The following is a 19,522-nucleotide window of genomic DNA, read 5'->3' as shown; positions in this document are numbered from 1 at the left end:
CACACACACACACTCACTCTCAAATACACACAGACACGCACACATTTACAAATTTTGATTTTAGATTAAATTAATCGACTTGACAGCACTAATATTACCATTAAATGAAATGTAAAATATTTTAATGCTGACAATATGCTTTCAAGCACAGAATAACCTTGAAACCTTCAAAAATATAAAGGTTTATTTAATCAGTCAGTATTATGCATTAAACCCATGCATTGATTGCCATCCTTAATAAATCAACTAAACTAAATTAAATAAACACAAAGATCTTAAGCACACTTATTTAATTCAATTAAATTACATTTAATTAAACAAGCAACTCGATGAGGTCAAGTGAAAACAAATCAACTCTATTGTTTGTATGTATGCATTATGCTAGTACTCCATTGCAGTCCGATAGATCAATGTTCAGAAGCTGATTCACACACACACACACACACACACGCACACACACACACACACACACACACACACACACACACACACACACACACACACACACACACACACATTTACAAAATTTTATTTTAGATGCGATTAATCATGATCAATCGATTTGACAGCTCTAATATTAAAATAAAATGTAAAAAAGTAAAACATTTTATTGCTGACAATATGCTTTCAAGCACAGAATAACTTGAAAGAATCAAAACATCAGGGTTTATTTACTCAGCATTATGATTCCCATCCTTAATGAATCAATTCATACAAAGTTCTTAAGCACACTTATTTAATTCAATTAAACAAGCAACTCGATGAGGTCATGTGACAACAAATCAACTCTATTGTTTGTATGTATACAGCATAGTATTATAATAGTATACAGTATGCTAGTATTCAAATTCAAAATGCAGTCGAATGGATCAATGTTCTGAAGCTCCTACTGATTCACATACAGATCTGGATCTGATCAAGCGAAACCTGCAGAACTGTAGCGAATCACACGTTCGCGAGACACAGAGAAGCGTTTGTTCCGCCGAAGCCGAATGAGTTGCTGAGCGCGACTCTGCGTCCGCTAGCGCTCCAGGGCTGCGCTGTGCAGGGCACATAGTTCATGTCGAACTCTGGCTCGGTGCGGTCCAGGTTGAGGGTGGGCGGCAGGGTAGCGTAGTGACACGCGAGGGCCGTGAACGCCGCCTCCAGCGCCCCGGCAGCCCCCAACAGGTGCCCTGTGGCTCCTTTAGTGGACGACACCGCTAGCGAGTGCGCGTGCCTCTGAAACAGCCTCTTGATGGCTGCATTCTCCGCGGCGTCTCCCAGCGGTGTGGAGGTGGCGTGGGCGTTGATGTACGTCACGTCTGAAGCGCTGACACCAGCGTCACGCAGAGCAGCCGACATGCACCTGAAATATAGCAGGACGTTTGGGTTAGAGTTTGACCGAATGAGCTTTACTGCATATTTTAGGATCAGCACTGGATGTTATCTAAGCATTTAGTGCAGAGCCTCCATCATCTCATCTGTTTACTCCTCCATCCAAGACCTCACTATGCTATAATATTCTATGTTATGTTATGCTAGGTTATATTGTTATGCTATGTTATGCTATGCAGTTATGCTATGCTGTTATGTTATGCTATGCTATGTTACGCTGTTAAGCTATGATATGCTATGCTATGGTATGCTGTTATGAAATGCTATGCTATGTTATGCTTTGCTATGGTATGTTATGCTGTTATGTTATGATTTGCTGTTATGCTATGCTTTGCTATGCTATGCAATCCTGTTATGCTATGCAGTTATGCTATGCTGTTATGTTATGCTATGCTATGTTATTCTGTTATGAAATTATATGTTATGCTGTTATGTTATTTTATCCTTTGCTATGGTATGTTATGCTGTTATGTTATTCTGTTATGAAATGCTATGTTATGCTATGTTATGCTTTGCTATGCTATGGTATGTTATGCTGTTATGTTATGCTTTGTTTTTATGCTATGCAATGCTGTTATGCTATGCTATGCTTTTCTATGCTATGCAATGCTGTTATGCTATGCTTTGCTATGCTATGTTATGCTATGCTATGCAATGTTATGAAATGCTTTGCTATGCTATGTTATGTAATGCTATGTTATGTTATGTAAAAATTCTAGATTACAAAAAAGTGTTTATTTGCATGCTGAAAGGTGTCGATATTACCGGAAGGCTCCGTCTCCATCTGCGGTTGGTGCGGTGATGTGACTGGCGTCTCCAGAGAGCCCGTAACCCATGACCTCAGCGTAGACCCGTGCTCCTCTTTGCTCGGCGTGTGCGTACTCCTCTAAAACGAGCACGGCCGCCCCTTCTCCCATCACAAACCCCTCTCTGTCCGGATGAAACGGGCGTGAGGCGAGTCTGGGCTTCTGGTTCCAGTTGGTGCTGAGGGCCCGAGCCCGAGCGAAGCCGGCTATGGCTAGCGGGCTAACGCAGGCCTCCGTCCCGCCGGCTAGCATCACAGTAGCATCACCGTGAGCGATGAAACGGGCCGCGTCCCCGATAGCGTGAGCCCCCGTGGTGCATGCGGTGGAAACGGCGTGATTTGGACCCTTTAGTTTGTGTTTGATGCTTATGTGCCCGGCGGCCATGTTGACCAGGATGCGGGGGACGAAAAATGGGCTGACCTTGAAATAAAAAAAGGTTTATATGGAATTAGATTGTCAATATTGTTTTGAATTTTCAATTAAATATATATTAAATAGTGGTGTCTATAACACACACACTCTCTTGCAAACACATATTCACACACACTGACAGACACAGACACTCACACTAACACATACTCTCAAACACACACAACTCACTCTCAAACACACACTTTCAAACACACACAACTCACTCTCAAACACACACTTTCAAACACACACAACTCACTCTCAAACAGACAGACACACACACACACTCACTCACAGACAGACACTCACTCTCAAACACACACATACTACTCACACACACTAACACATACTCTCAAACACACAACTCACTCTCAAACACACACACACACACAAACTCACAGACAATCACTCTCAAACACACATGTACACTCACTCTCAAACACACGCATACACACTCACACACATATATTTACAAACTTTTATTTTAGATGCAATTAATCGACTTGACAGCACTAATATTAACAAAATTAAATGTAAATAATGCTGACAATATGCTTTCAATCAAAACATCAAGGTTTATTTACTCAGCAAGCATTATGCATTAAATGTGGTCATGCATTGATTGCCATCCTTAATCAACGAAACTAAATTCCCACAAAGTTCTGTGTGAAACGGGCTGACCTTGCTATAGCCGCGCGTCTGAAAGGCCGAGGCCGTTCGAGCGATTTCCTCCAGAGGCACCATTCCCATACCGACCGCCACTCCGGTGTTCAGCTGCTCCTCAGGGCTTCTGGGAAACCACCCACAATCCTCCAGAGCCAGTTGGGCGGCACCGAGGGCCATAACCGTGGCTGGAGACATGACGTTTATCTCTCCTTTGGATACAAACTTCTCTTCGTTGAAATCTCCAGGTTTATCTCCTCTCGGCACGCGAGCCGCCACCTTACACGGCACTGTTTTATACTCCTCCGAGTCCAGAGCAACCAAACCACTCTCTCCACCAATCAGACGCTGCCAAGGCAGAGCACTTCCTGTTCCGAGGGGAGAGACGAGACCGATGCCGGTGATCACCACCCTCCTGCGACTCGGAGCCGCTCGACTCCAGTGTCTTTTGGCAGAGCTCAAACACACGCAGCTCTTCACACTGGACAGAGAAAGTCTCAGTAACGTCTTCTGACAGCATCTCAGGGACATTGTGAGCAAACCTGTTCTGGGACGATCGAGGCTACATCACATCTCCACTGTAAAAGACAAAAAGAAAAGAAGTTGATGTTTACCAATACTGCCGCCTGATTTCATGTCTCACATCATAGTAAAACATCAGGATAAAACGCCATGAAAATTTTTATATTTTGCATTTTTTCCCCCAAATTTAATATAATTTTTTCAGCATAACAAGTAGACTGAAAGGTGAAAACTTAACATACTTAACATACAAACATATCCATAAATATGTGTATATTTTTGTATATTTATGTGTACACAAAAAAGACTTTATATTTTGTGTGTGTGTGTGTGTGTGTGAATTATATGTTCACTGCTTTATACTAATGTGTATATATATAATTATATATTAATTATTAATATATAATTAAATATATTTTGTGTGAGTGTGTGTGTGTGTGTGTGTGTGTGTGTGTGAAGCATGTTCACTGCTTTATACTACTTATATTCGACTAAAATCTAATCTAAAATGTATTTATCTCTAATATGTCGAAATGGTGTGTTGCAACTTGCAACATAAAGCATGAGAAGATTAATGCCTTAACATTATAGATGTATGGTGTAAAAGCATATCACAAATTTATATTAAAAAATGTAGAGAATAAGCTAGTAATAAAAATATTACAAAATAGGTTAAGATGAAGTATGGTATATTATATTGCCACTGTTGTCACTGTCTGAAATGTAAAAATATATATTTATATATATATTTTATTTCTGTTAAGAAAAGAATATTACCTTGGAAGATAATATCTACTGGAGTATACTGCTCAATTTATGCATCTAAATGGATTGAATATGGTCATGCACGAATTGTCATCTATCGACCTAACTAAACGTAACTAAATGTCACGTCTTAGATTTAATAACTACATGTAATTAAATTCAAATACGTACACTCATTCACGTGGAGCAGTGGCTAATGTAAACCGATGTAAACAGACCAGATAGTGACTGACTTCCGGTTCTCGGTGATTTCAATAATAAAAGTATCCAGACTTGGTGCTAAAAGTCCTCGTTTAATACAGCTAACTAATCAAATGCACGATTTACACATAATTCTCCAAATTATCTGACTTCAATGTGACTATTAATGTGATTCATAAATAGTGGTAGTGATGATAATACTATATTGTATTGTATTAGATTACCTATATCAAGTAGAGCTAGAAGAAGCGAGGTTAATCTATAATATGCAGTCTTTTGTTAATTTGTTGCTCTTATTTTGTGCATTTTGCGACACTTTTACAGAGACAAAAATGTTAAAAATGACTTAACCCTCTGGGGTAGGGTAAGTTTTCTGTTTGTTTGGGTGGTTTAAATGGTAATTTGAAGTGGCAGTTATACTTTATAATACAGTCAAACCTGAACATTGCATTAGAAAGAGAACAAATGGAAAGCATTTTGTAACCCATTGTTTTAATTCTAACTTAATAAAAATGCAATTATTTCAGTCATAATTTTTTTTTATTAACCTTTTATAATAAACATTTTCATTAAAATTATTTTTTGTACAATTCAATGAACAGTAACTCTTATTCAAAATTGGCAACAACAATTATGGACAAAAAACTAAAATAACAGCAAAAGTATAATAATTATCAAACAGTAAATGGAAAATAGAGAAATAAAAAGAAGTGTTTTAAATATCATCCTAACTATATTTACATATTATTTCAAACTAACTGTAATTACAGATCACAGTTGTCACAGATCCCAACAGAGTGTCTCTTATCAATTGGAATATTGCACCTTTAGCAAATTATGCTTGTTTTGAAATCTTTTGCATCTTTTTCTTTTGGCGGAGGAGGGTCCAGCTCGGGAGGGACCAGACGTGGAGGGACCAGCTCGGGAGGGACCAGCTCGGGAGGGACCAGACGTGGAGGGACCAGACGTGGAGGGACCAGACGTGGAGGGACCAGCTCGGGAGGGACCAGCTCGGGAGGGACCAGACGTGGAGGGACCAGACGTGGAGGGACCAGACGTGGAGGGACCAGACGTGGAGGGACCAGCTCGGGAGGGACCAGCTCGGGAGGGACCAGACGTGGAGGGACCAGACGTGGAGGGACCAGCTCGGGAGGGACCAGCTCGGGAGGGACCAGCTCGGGAGGGACCAGACGTGGAGGGACCAGACGTGGAGGGACCAGCTCGGGAGGGACCAGCTCGGGAGGGACCAGACGTGGAGGGACCAGACGTGGAGGGACCAGACATGGAGGAACCAGACGTGGAGGGACCAGCTCGGGAGGGACCAGACGTGGAGGGACCAGACGTGGAGGGACCAGACGTGGAGGAACCAGACGTGGAGGGACCAGCTCGGGAGGGACCAGCTCGGGAGGGACCAGACGTGGAGGGACCAGACGTGGAGGAACCAGACGTGGAGGCACCAGACGTGGAGGGACCAGCTCGGGAGGAACCAGCTCGGGAGGGACCAGACGTGGAGGGACCAGACGTGGAGGAACCAGACGTGGAGGGACCAGACGTGGAGGGACCAGCTCGGGAGGGACCAGCTCGGGAGGGACCAGACGTGGAGGAACCAGACGTGGAGGAACCAGACGTGGAGGGACCAGACGTGGAGGGACCAGCTCGGGAGGGACCAGCTCGGGAGGGACCAGACGTGGAGGAACCAGACGTGGAGGAACCAGACGTGGAGGGACCAGACGTGGAGGGACAAGACGTGGAGGGACCAGCTCGGGAGGGACCAGACGTGGAGGGAACAGACGTGGAGGAACCAGACGTGGAGGGACCAGCTCGGGAGGGACCAGACGTGGAGGGACCAGACGTGGAGGAACCAGACGTGGAGGGACCAGACGTGGAGGGACCAGCTCGGGAGGGACCAGCTCGGGAGGGACCAGACGTGGAGGAACCAGACGTGGAGGGACCAGACGTGGAGGGACCAGCTCGGGAGGGACCAGCTCGGGAGGGACCAGACGTGGAGGAACCAGACGTGGAGGGACCAGACGTGGAGGGAACTGCTTCCTCATCACATTCCTGCACTTTCCTCATAAGATCCAGAGAGGCTTGGGTGTGAGGAATGTGCCACCTTGTTTGAATGAAGGGGAACACGAGCGCTCTTCCTAGTTCCTCCAGAAAATGCCTCCTCCTGTAGCGATCCCCCTGTCTCCAACTGGGATTTATTTCCCTCCAGATGACAAAGGCATTGTAGGCCGATACATCAATCATATTATAGAATACTGCCATGTGCCAGCGAGCTGTCTTCCTCCGACAGGTATATGTTGCAACAATCTGGAATATCACAAAAAAAGCATACACAAACATTTAGTATTACTGCTGACATCCAGTGATAGTTCAATTCACTTTACATGCCATTTAGCATATATATATATATATATACATTTATAAAAAAAAAACTATATATATAAATATAAATAAATTCTAAGCTAAATGGCATTTAAAGTGAATTAAACTATTACTGGATGTCATATATATATATATATATATATATATATATATATATATATATATATATAGGTCCTTCTCAAAAAATTAGCATATTGTGATAAAGTTCATTGTTTTCCATAATGTAATGATCAAAATTAAACTTTTATATATTTTAGATTCATTGCACACCAGCTGAAATATTTCCGGTCTTTTATTGTTTTAATACTGATGATTTTGGCATACAGCTCATGAAAACCCAAAATTCCTATCTCAAAAAATTAGCATATCATGAAAAGGTTCTCTAAACGAGCTATTAACCTAATCATCTGGATCAACTAATTAACTATAAACACCTGCAAAAGATTCCTGAGGCTTTTAAAAACTCCCAGCCTGTTTCATTACTCAAAACCGCAATCATGGGTAAGACTGGCGACCTGACTGCTGTCCAGAAGGCCATCATTGACACCCTCAAGCAAAGGGTAAGACACAGAAAGAAATTTCTGAACAAATAGGCTGTTCCCAGAGTGCTGTATCAAGGCACCTCAGTGGGAAGTCTGTGGGAAGGAAAAAGTGTGGCAAAAAACGCTGCACAACGAGAAGAGGTGACCGGACCCTGAGGAAGATTGTGGAGAAGGACCGATTCCAGACCTTGGGGACCTGCGGAAGCAGTGGACTGAGTCTGGAGTAGAAACATCCAGAGCCACCGTGCACAGGCGTGTGCAGGAAATGGGCTACAGGCGCCGCATTCCCCAGGTCAAGCCACTTTTGAACCAGAAACAGCGGCAGAAGCGCCTGACCTGGGCTACAGAGAAGCAGCACTGGACTGTTGCTCAGTGGTCCAAAGTACTTTTTTCGGATGAAAGCAAATTTTGCATGTCATTCGGAAATCAAGGTGCCAGAGTCTGGAGGAAGACTGGGGAGAAGGAAATGCCAAAATGCCTGAAGTCCAGTGTCAAGTACCCACAGTCAGTGATGGTCTGGGGTGCCATGTCAACTGCTGGTGTTGGTCCACTGTGTTTTATCAAGGGCAGGGTCAATGCAGCTAGCTATCAGGAGATTTTGGAGCACTCATGCTTCCATCTGCTGAAAAGCTTTATGGAGATGAAGATTTCATTTTTCAGCAAGACCCGGCACCTGCTCACAGTGCCAAAACCACTGGTAAATGGTTTACTGACCATGGTATTACTGTGCTCAATTGGCCTGCCAACTCTCCTGACCTGAACCCCATAGAGAATCTGTGGGATATTGTGAAGAGAAAGTTGAGAGACGCAAGACCCAACACTCTGGATGAGCTTAAGGCCGCTATCGAAGCATCCTGGGCCTCCATAACACCTCAGCAGTGCCACAGGCTGATTGCCTACATGTCACGCCGCATTGAAGCAGTCATTTCTGCAAAAGGATTCCCGACCAAGTATTGAGTGCATAACTGAACATAATTATTTGAAGGTTGACTTTTTTGTATTAAAAACACTTATTTTATTGGTCGGATGAAATATGCTAATTTTTTGAGATAGGAATTTTGGGTTTTCATGAGCTGTATGCCAAAATCATCAGTATTAAAACAATAAAAGACCTGAAATATTTCAGTTGGTGTGCAATGAATCTAAAATATATGAAAGTTTAATTTTTATCATTACATTATGGAAAATAATGAACTTTATCACAATATGCTAATTTTTTGAGAAGGACCTGTATATATATATTTATTATTATTATTAATATAATTAATTATTAAAAGAACAAAGTAGCAAATACCTTGTCAAGATTGTCCACTCCACCTTTGGTCCTGTTGTAGTACAATATCATCTCTGGTTTCCTGTCTTCTGTCTGTCTGTCTATCTGTCTGTGTGTGTGTGTGTGTGTGTGTGTGTGTGTGTGTGTGTGTGTGTGTGTGTGTGTGTGTGTGCGTGCGTGCGTGCGTGCGTGCGTGCGTGCGTGCGTGCGTGCGTGCGTGCGTGCGTGCGTGCGTGTGTGTGTGTTCAAGAGAGAGAGGCATAGTGTGTGACTTTTGCATTTTGGATCCAATGATTCATTGATTTTATTTCACATATTCTCACATTTCTCTGTTACAGTTTCACCAGTCTCATATTTCCCTGTGTGTGTGTGTGTGTGTGTGTGTGTGTGTGTGTGTGTGTGTGTGTGTGTGTGTGTGTGTGTGTGTGTGTGTGTGTGTGTGTGTGTGTGTGTGTGTGTGTGTGTGTGTGCACTCTTGATGTTTCAGAGATTCCCCCCTTCACTGTTGTGTGCTTTTTTTCTGCATTGTGGCTGATTTGTAGATTGTACGCAACAACAAAAAAACTATGTATTTTCGTATTTTTTGCCAATTTCCCATTCATTCCCTATGGCGGTCACTTTTGACCTGAAGGTCCTAAGTGTGACTATTTTTTTTACGACCACTTAGACTTTTCAAATCCTGTCCCCAATTTTGTTGTGTGTTCATATACCAAGTAGCCTACCATAAAAGTCACTAAATTTCGTACCATTACGATGAAGCTACGATTTTTATTAAAAAAATTCTGGTCAGAAGTGACCGAAATACCCAGAGGTAAAGGTAAAGAAAAAAACTGTCTCGAAATAAGATGAAATGTAGTTTAAAATGATGTTTAATTGGATTTTAATTAAGTAATTTCTGATTGGCAAATGTCACGTGGTGCCGTTCGCGGCGTCTTTTCCGTTGAAAACAAATCGCGTGGAAAATAGTATGGTAATATATTGGTTTGTGTATTATAAAACGGAAATACCAGAATATTAGATAAAAAAAGTGCACTGTAGTCCAACCAAATAAAACGGCCAATCCACCTTATTCCTTCTTCTTCTTCTTCTTCTTCTTCTTGTTGCTATTTTACGGTGGTTGGCATCCAACTTATTGGTGCATTTCCGCCACCTTCTGCTCCGGAGTGTGGAACAGAAAATAGGTTTACAGACTAAATCCCCCTCTCCCACTCACACACACACCTCCTCCCATTCATTCTGCATGTTAATAATTATAATAGTAATAACAACAATTTTTACTATCACCACAATTACAACATCAATATTTATACTTTAATCCTCATCCATACTACCTTTATTTATATTCTATTAAAAACCCCTATTTCTCTTAAGAAAGTCATAAGAATTCTAGTCTGAACCCTATCACTACTTTTGATGTGATATTCTGAACTCCCATCTCCCTCAGCTTATTCCTCATCATCTCTCTCTGTGCTCCATACCTACTACATCTCAAAATAATATGCTCTACAGACTCCTCTTCCTGGCATCCTTCACACAATCCAGTATTATGTTTCCCTATTAACTTAAGCGTTTTATTTAATAAACAATGTCCCATTCTTAACCTAGAGATCACAATTTCTTTTCTCCTATTTCCACTTCCAACCCTTGTTACTTTAACTTCCCTTTGAATTTGATATAAGTGTCTCCCTGTCCTCTCTCTATCCCACATTTCTTGCCACTTTTGATTTATTTTCTCCCATATCACACTTTTAACTTCTGCTTTACTAATACTAACTTGCATTTCTATATTTCCTTTTGTTAATGCCCTTTTTGCTAATTGATCAGCCATTTCATTCCCCCTTATCCCTACATGTCCTGGTACCCATATAAACTTTACTTGTCCACCTCGGTTAACTATTCTTGTTACTGACTGAAGTACTTCCCACAGAATATCTTGACGACTTTTGGATTTGAATGACCGAAGACTTGTTAAAACTGCTGATGAATCTGAGCATAACAATACTTTTTTCTGTCCCGTCCTTTCTACCCATCGTAATGCAATTAATATAGCCAACATTTCCACTGTATAAACCCCTAATTGATTAGATGTTCTCCTATTGATTCCTCTTCCTTTATCTGATATCACCACCCCAAATCCTGTTGCTTCCGTCTCTGGATTCTTAGCTCCATCAGTATAAATCTGTATATATGTATTATATTTTTCCAACAACCGATTTTTGAACAGTCTTTCTAAGTTAAATTATCCTCCTGAGCCTTCCTTTTTTCCTGTAACACAAACCAGTCTACCTCTAGCCAACTATCTTCCATGGCGCAATCTCTGGATAAACTATCGTGTGACTCATCCTCAAATTATACACTTGTAGTTCTCTGGCTATTTCATTTCCAATCCGTCCAAAATTTTCCTTTAAATTTTTCCCATACTCCCAGCATTCCTGCAATACTGCCTTAGTGACATGTGCTTTATTATGTCCTTTTAAACCAGCCCAATAGTTAGCCATTAACTGTTTCCTCCTTAAATCTAGTGGTAATTCTCCCATTTCTACCTGAATGGCTGCTACAGGAGTTGTTTTGACTGCTCCACAACATATTCTCAGGGCCTGAGCCTGGATTACATCTAACTTTTTTAACTAAGACTTACCTGCCGATCCAATTACTACACTTACATAATCTATCACTGATCGTACTAATGCCACATATATTCTTTTTAATGATGATCTACTTGCACCCCATTCTCTTCCCCTCAGACATCTCGTCACATTTATCACTTTTTTCCCTTTTTCCTCCATTTTTCTGATATGATCTGCAAATGTCAATCGTGAATCCAAACTTACTCCTAAAAATTTAAAAGTTCTAGTCCTCTCTAAATCTCTTCCATACATTCTAACGCATTCTCATCCTTTGGCGTCATATGTGACGCCATATGACAAAACGGCGAAATACTACGCACATGGCACCCTTTATCGTCAATATAACACGCACTGTGATGGGTAGGTTTAGGTGTGGGGTAGGGTCTGCGTCTCATATTCACGCTAAAGGATGCCAGTCAACTTTATGACGCCTTGGGTTCGCGTGTTATATTCACGCTAAAGGGTGCCATGTGCGTAGTATTTCGCCGTTTTGTCATATGGCGTCACATATGCCGCCAAAGGATGAGAACATTCTTAACTGTATGCCTCCCTGAACTCTTTTCCTATTAAATAAGACAAACTGCGTCTTTTCTACAGAAAATCTAAATCCCCAATCAAAACCCCACTCCACAACTTTATCAATTGCTTCCTGGATTTTTCTGACTACATAATCTATATTCCTTCCTCTCTTCCACAACGCCCCGTCATCTGCAAACAAAGACCTCCCAATGTCTTCTGGAACTTTTTCAAATATATCATTGATCATAATTATGAAGAGTAATGGGCTTATCACACTCCCTTGTGGTGTACCATTTCCAACTATGTATTGATTTGACATGTCTGTCCCTATCCTCACTTGTATTTTCCGTCCAAAAAGAAAATCCTTTACCCAGTTAAATATTTTCCCTCCAACACCCATCTTATTCATTTTGATTAATAACCCCTCCTTCCACATCATGTTGTACGCTTTTTCAATATCAAAAAATACCGCTATTAAAGTCTCTTTATTCGCTTGTGCCTTTCTTATTTCCGTCTCAATTCTTACCACAGAGTCTATTGTGCTTCTTCCCCTCCTAAAACCACTCTGACAACTAGCCAATAATCCTCTTTTTTCAATGGCATGGGTCAGTCTATGTACTATCATCCTTTCCATAATTTTACATAGATTAGAAGTTAAAGCTATCGGTCTGTAACTAGTGGGTTTTGTCGGATCCTTACCAGGTTTTCTTATCGGAATCACTACCGCTTCTTTCCAGGCATTTGGTAATTTTCCTTCCTTCCATACTTTATTATATACCTCAAGCAACTTCAACTTTGATTTTTCCCCCAATTGTTTTAGCATGATATAACAAACTTGATCTTTCCCCGGAGATGAAGGTTTTGCTGTTGTTATTGCTCTTTCCATCTCTGCCAAAGTAAATGATTCGTCTAATTCATTTTTGGTATCTTCCTTCCTATTTAATTTATGAATATGCTGATTAAACGTTATCAATCTTCTCCTTCTTCCTTCTTTTTCCAAATTTTTTGAACTATGTACCTTTATAAATGATTTTGCCATAATTTCTGCTTTCTCTTTGTTGGAAACTGCTGTTACCTCTTCATATGACATAACTGGGTAATCCCACTGTCTTCTGTCTCCCCCCATCCTTTTAATCATTCTCCAGACTTCTCCCACCGGTGTAGTTCTTCCTATTTTATCACAGAAATTTCTCCAACTAGTCCTCTTTGCCTGTCGAATTGTTCTTCTAACCACTTCCTGAGCTTTCTTGTACTGGATTAAATGATTCATTGTATGAGTTCTTTTAAGTAATCTAAAAGCTTTGTTTCTGTCTCTTACCGCCTGATAACACTCTTAATTCCACCAAGGCACCAGTTTTCTATTTTCCCTGTTTCTTCCTTTAAGAATAGCTTCCTCTGCTGCCATTATAATAGCTGTAGTTATCTGGTTGTTAACTTCATCTATACTTCCTAAAACCTCAACCCTGATCATGTAATCATCACTCAATTTCTTAAATTTATCCCAATCAGCTTTCCCAAACTTCCACTTAGGAATTATTTCTTCTGGACCTACTTCCAATCTTTGACCTATTGAAGAAAAGACAGGTTAATGATCACTCCCCACTGTAGTAGATGCCCAAAATTCCCAATAACTATTTCCAGCCAGTGAATTAGACTCTAAAGATATGTCCAAAGCGGACTCTTTCCCTGTTGATACATTGATTCTGGTTCCTCTCCCATCATTCAAACAGACCAATTCTCTCTCATCCATCAAATCCTCAATTACCTTGCCGTTAGAATCTGTATGTATACTTCCCCATATTGAACTATGCGCATTAAAATCTGCACACCAGATTATTTTTGATCCATCTTGCCCTCCTATCCTTAGTAGGTTATCTAATTCCAATCTTTTACATGGGTTATAGTAATTAATAATACTAATTGCCCCTCCACTTTCCCACATCTCCAACACTATGTACTCCTGTTCCTCACCCTTCCCAAGTATTCTATATGGAATTCCTGTCTTTATGAATATGGCACATCCCCCTCCTCCCTCTCCTGTATTCCTATCTCTTCTTATTCCTGTATATCCATGTAATTTAAAATCTAAATTTGGTTTCAGCCAGGTTTCTTGCACACACACTACATCTGGCTTTTCATCCAACTCATTCAAAAATGTTTAAATTCCTGTCCATTGGCCAATAAACTCCTAGCATTCCACTGTAAAATTAAAACCATTATTAATATTACCCAATACATGACACTTCTTGACTTGACTGATTTGTAAGGATTTCCCTCACCTCTTCCCATGTCAGTCCTACTAATCCTAAGTGGTTAACTGCAGCTTTGACCACCAACTGGATTTTTTCATTTTTGGATTTTGCTTCTGCTGTACAATTTGTCACACCTGCTATAAAAGTAACTAGTTCCATTTTTGTCACATACATTCCTTCATGGTTACTTTGTTGTTGCTCTTGAGTGACCAAATCTACTTCCTTGTGTGTCTTATTTTCCTACTCTCTTGTTACTTTTACAGCTTCTGCATAAGTAATTTTCCTTTCCACTCTTATCTTTTGGATATTTGTCTCCCTTTTCATTACTTCACATCCACTAAAAGCCACATTATGGGCTCCTCCGCAATTGCAACATTTTGGAGATATCCCTGAACCACACATTCCATATTCATGGTCCCCTCCCACATCTTGCACATCTTTTCTGCCTTTTACAGTTGTTTGCTGTATGGCCAAACCTTTGACAATTAAAGCATCTCATTGGCTTAGGAACAAAGATCCTCACTGGATAGCTCATAAACCCCAAAAATACTTTCTTAGGCACGCTCTCTTCTTCAAAATCTATTGAAACTGTCCTTTACCACTCCATCTCTTTTTGTTTTCATTCTTTGTACACTCGCAATTTTTGCTCCCTTAATATTCTTCTTTAATTCCTCCATTGTTACACTCAGTGGTACACCTGTAATCCCTCCAATCTTTCCATCTTTTTTCCTTGTTCCCACCCTTCCTGTGTTTTCCACCTTACATTTCGCTATATCTTTAATTTTCAGAGCTTTATCCATTTGTCCTGCATCCGCACACCTCACAAATAAATTCCCATCATTAAGGATTTTTGCAAATTCAATGTCCCCAATTTTACTTGCCAGGGTTGATGTTAGCACAAACGGGCTAACCTTCTTCATGATTGCCTGACTCTTTTCATTAAATCGTATTACAACCTCATATTTCTCAACTTCTTTATAAAGAGTCTCCTGTCTTTCTTCATCACTTTCAGACTCATCATGTTTATCACTTCTTACTCTTTTATTCCTTTTATCTTTTTCATTCGACCGTCCCCTCTTTTCCACCCCACAATCATCATATCTCCCTTCGTTATACTCCATTCTCTCCCCCCTACCTTCCTCTGATCCATTCACGGAGCAGTCGAGCTCCACCGCCTATATATTCCGAAGAATATGCAGTTGTGCAAATTGTGCACGAAGAGTTTATTTACACCTCAATCAACCGCCTAGCTCAGAAATAGTCAAGCTCTGCAACCTCCAGGTTGTCGTTTCTCGTCAACTCGACCTGCAATCTCACAATCAACTCTGCAGGAAGATGTACTGAATTAGGAGGGGCAGACAGCGAGTAACACAAACTTACAAAGAAAAACCCCATTGCTGAGTAAAAAAAACGCTGTCAAAGCAGTTTAAAGTGCTTTTTGAACGCGTTTTTAAAGTTCCAATTGGAGGTCCGTGTAACTCCAACCATAATCCACCTTATTCCTGACGACCTTACTGCGTTTTGAATTATGGGTGGCACTTCCGGTTTGGGGAACTTCCATTCAAAAAGGCTGAAACGAATCATTTCAAATCATAAGGTTGTCCTACAAATAAAGCTGATCCGTCAGTTTGACTGGATGAGCTGTCAATTTTCTTTCATGATTTATTTTAAGACATCATGAGAATAACGTTATACTTGGTATTTTAACGTGACGTGTTATAACAAAAACATCTATGGCAAGAGCTCTTTTCAGTCGCTGCTTTCTTTTCCTCATGATTATTTTCTTTTTTCCCTTAACAATCCACTGTAAAAATATGAAAAGGGACATATACTGCACATTTGTTGTCTGTTCTCCCAAATTTAATTTGCGATATATTCCATTAATAATTCACTGGAATGCGTGAAGAATCACTCGTTATTCTCCTCAAATCCTCACGTCTATTTCCAGGTTTGTTTTCACAGGTAAATGCATAATCTGTCAAAATTATGGAAATTACTTTGAAATAGTATCACGTTATGCTGAAGTTAATGAACATTTGATTAAAGGGTAACTAAACCCCTGGTCAAAGCCTGACTCCACCCACTGGCAATATTTGAAAAATGCTGGAAAGTGGGGAAACCCCAGCGAACATAGAGGGGACGAACCGAGGGCGGGGCTCAGCGGGGGGGCGTGCACCTGAGACCCGCAGTGACAGCTGCTGTCAAACTAGCTAAAATGGAGTGACGCAAGTAGCTTTGCAACAGAGCGGTCATTTGAAGTCGAGAACTTTTCTCCCCCACCTTCACCTGAAATGGAGGAGGGTGAATTGTCTGTAGACACCAGCTCAAACTGCGGTCTTAACTCCCGCATCGCGATCGACATCCGATTATTCTTATATTCAGTCATTTTGAGGTAATTTTTTCCAGGATTATTATTACTATTAAGTTCATTATATTTTGCTGCTATGTGAAAAAATAATCAGCAAATCGAGCCGGCGCGTTTGTCGACACCAGAGGATTAACTTTAGCCTAAAAAGAAGGAACATAAATTGTGATTAAAAATATATGCTCACTCACATCATGACGCCGCTGCGGTGTAGGAGTTCATGCAGGAAGAGGTATGAAGAGCAGCGTTTGGCAGCGCGAGCTGTGTGGAGAAGCCTATTTCCACCTCCATTGCGTCGGAGAAGCAATCCCACGTAAAATGCAGGTTGCAATATATATCTATCCTGATCGTTTTCAATACTTGAAATTCCAACTCCTGACTCGCTACAGTAGCCTAGTTTTGACGGAACCAGATGCTTTTATACCAGGGGCTGCCAAGGGCGTGGTGAGCTCGCACCAAGGGCGTGACAGAGTGACGTCAGAGAGTATTCTACGTCAGAGAGTACCCCTACTGCAGGAGTTTTCCGTTTAACCTGAAGAGGGCAGCACTCAGACGTTTTTACACCATATATTTGAAAATTAAAACACTTTATACCCAAATGTCAAAAAAATGTACTCGAATCAATGAACAGCATTTATGAAGCTCCATTCTTACAGATAATTAACTAAAAAAAGTTGTTTTAGTGTTTAGTTACTCTTTAAGGTAACCAAAGACTCGCGATGTTGGGGTTATTTGGTCTTTTGAAAGTAGTCTTGATGCTTTTACACTTTTGCATTTCCTTTTAATGTTCGATGGTTGAAGGGTGAGTAGATTAATGTAATTTCATTGTGACACTTTTTTAACCTATTGCGTTCATAGAGCGAACCTTTCTGATTTTTAACAACTTAACGGAAGTTACACCCATAATTCGCACAAAGCTTCATGGGGCGTAGGAATACTGTGGATAAATCTGATCTAAACCGCCCATATCTCTAAAATGCTTTTAAATTATTTCTGACAAGAAAAGAATAGCCTTGATGAAAGTCAGGTCTGTGGATTTACTCGGCTCAGTTAACTAATTAAATTAAATTAAGTAAATAAACTCAATAAAACGTCACGTGATGCCGCTCATGAATCTGTTTAATTGAAAATCAGAGCAGTTGAAAAATTAAAATGTATCGCACCTTTGTGTGTGTCTGTGTGGACAAATTTGCCATTCTACACTAAACAAACCTGATATGGTCAAATAAAAACACACGGATGCTGATTCTGGGGTAAACGACAACACTAAGTTAGACGGTTAAATGTGATCGTGTGCTATTTTATTCGGAAGGATACACTCTGAGGTCCAGCGGCTTGAGCTCTTATTATTCAGCCGTTTTTGTTGCGGGCTTGTTTCAATGGTCTTTTTTGTTGACTCCAGGTCCAGGGTAACAGGAGGAGCTGAAGGCGGAGTTTGCAGACTTTAACCCACCGCAGACAGTCGGCTAATGTTGGCTTTATACCTCCTACCAAGAGGGAGGAACCGTTAGATCCGCACCTGCACTCGCACTACACATCTCATCCGTCTTCATTTTATCTTTTAAACGGACATGCTTTTCATGGTGTGTACAGACCCGTACTGTTGAATTCCTCTGAGTTGATTGAGTGCTCTTATATGATGGCTGAAAGCTCTGGTGTCTCAGGGGCCCTTCAGCGACTGATGCCTCTGGCCCTCAGGGGAGAATGGATGGCACTAGAACAGAAACTCAAGACTTTAGAAAAGGGAGATCCGGACATCTTCCAGTTCGACGAGGTGAGATGCACAGCAGATGCCTTTTTATTACGCCTTTTTATTGCATGCTTTAAAAAGAGATTAAAACAATAACATTTTTTATGTTTTTGAAAGAAGCCTATTATGCTTACCAAGGCTGCATAACCGGTTATACTTTTTCAGGATTCACTGATGAATAAAAAGTAAAGTAAAAAAAAAAAAGATCAGCATTTATTTAAAATATAAATCTTTTGTAAAAATATACACTACCGTTCATAAGTTTGCCGTCAGTAATTTTTTTCTTTATTTTTTTTTAAAGAAATTCATACATTTATTCAGCAAGGATGTGTTAAATTGATTTTTTTTAAAGTGATAGTAAAGATTTTAATCACAGGTTCAAGACTTTTAAATATTCAAGACAAAAGATATTAACTAGCACAACTGTTTCCAACATTGATAATAAATCATATTAGAAAGTATCATGTGACATGATAAATTCAGCTTTGATCACAGTAATAAATTACACTTTACTATATATTCACATAGAAAACAGCTGTATGAAATGGTAATAATATTTCTGTTTTTCTTTATTTTTGATCAAATAAACGCAGACTTGATGAGCAGAAGAGACTTCAAAAACTTAAAAAAAAAAAAAAAGATTTTTGACCGGTACTGTATAATATTAAATATAAGCATTTAACTAATCATGCTTCATGGTGCAACTTTTAGAGATATTAGATGAGTTTAAGATTAGATTTTAGTCTATAGATTTTATTATTATTGGTTGTGTTACAGTGTGCATTTTCTTTACATTTTGTATGTATTCTGGTATTTGCAGTTTTATAATAAATACTAATATATCTTACGTAATTGCAATGCTGTAATGATTATATATAATATTTATTCAATCACATATTTAATTTTCGTAACTTCAGCATAGTAACAGTTCTGTGCTTAAATGCAGTGTTCAAAATGCTTTATTAAAAAATCCTTGCATTTTAATGAACCTCAGCATATTTTCTGCACCTGTATGTTCATCATCTGTATTGATTTCCCTCCTGTGTAAAGCACACATG

The 19,522-nt window shown here is 40.1% G+C and overlaps 2 protein-coding genes across 7 annotated transcripts in view; one reads left to right on the top strand and one right to left on the bottom strand.

Annotated features, from left to right (window-relative positions):
- Positions 1-275: 275 nt before the first annotated feature.
- Positions 276-18,384, bottom strand: oxsm (3-oxoacyl-ACP synthase, mitochondrial). 6 transcript variants are annotated; one of them, XM_077230127.1, is made up of 5 exons: positions 4,716-4,774; positions 4,557-4,601; positions 3,276-3,835; positions 2,143-2,603; positions 276-1,348 (listed from the first exon to the last, which is right to left on the bottom strand). In XM_077230127.1, exons 3-5 carry the CDS (start codon positions 3,786-3,788, stop codon positions 946-948), a joined length of 1,377 nt encoding a protein of 458 aa, XP_077086242.1. In that variant the 5' UTR covers positions 3,789-3,835; positions 4,557-4,601; positions 4,716-4,774; the 3' UTR covers positions 276-945. The 6 variants fall into 6 exon arrangements, with proteins under 6 accessions (XP_077086242.1, XP_077086240.1, XP_077086241.1 ...); XM_077230125.1 differs by lacking the exons at positions 4,557-4,601; positions 4,716-4,774 and adding an exon at positions 18,310-18,384; XM_077230126.1 differs by lacking the exons at positions 4,557-4,601; positions 4,716-4,774 and adding an exon at positions 17,927-17,949.
- Positions 16,547-19,522, top strand: part of trpn1 (transient receptor potential cation channel, subfamily N, member 1) — a 55,051-nt gene continuing 52,075 nt past the window's right edge. Inside the window, exons 1-2 of the mRNA XM_077230072.1 lie at positions 16,547-16,741; positions 18,117-18,488. Coding sequence (XP_077086187.1) covers positions 18,351-18,488 — 138 coding nt within the window. The 5' untranslated portion in view covers positions 16,547-16,741; positions 18,117-18,350. The remainder of the gene's footprint in view (positions 16,742-18,116; positions 18,489-19,522) is intronic.

This window comes from Siphateles boraxobius, unplaced genomic scaffold (assembly GCF_051911475.1).
Source record: "Siphateles boraxobius isolate OS27281-9 unplaced genomic scaffold, OSU_SipBor_1 139, whole genome shotgun sequence".
Classification (NCBI taxonomy): Eukaryota; Metazoa; Chordata; class Actinopteri; order Cypriniformes; family Leuciscidae; genus Siphateles; species Siphateles boraxobius.
Note: the sequence above shows the minus strand (reverse complement) of the source record. Positions and strands in the feature narration are given on the sequence as shown.

Coding starts and splice junctions, on each gene's coding strand:
- oxsm (XM_077230125.1), bottom strand. CDS start 3,788: ATGTCCCTGAGATGCTGTCAGAAGACGTTACTGAGACTTTCTCTGTCC. Junction 2,604..3,275: donor AGACGCGCGGCTATAGCAAG/GTCAGCCCGTTT, acceptor TTTTATTTCAAG/GTCAGCCCATTTTTCGTCCC. Junction 1,349..2,142: donor GATGGAGACGGAGCCTTCCG/GTAATATCGACA, acceptor GCTATATTTCAG/GTGCATGTCGGCTGCTCTGC.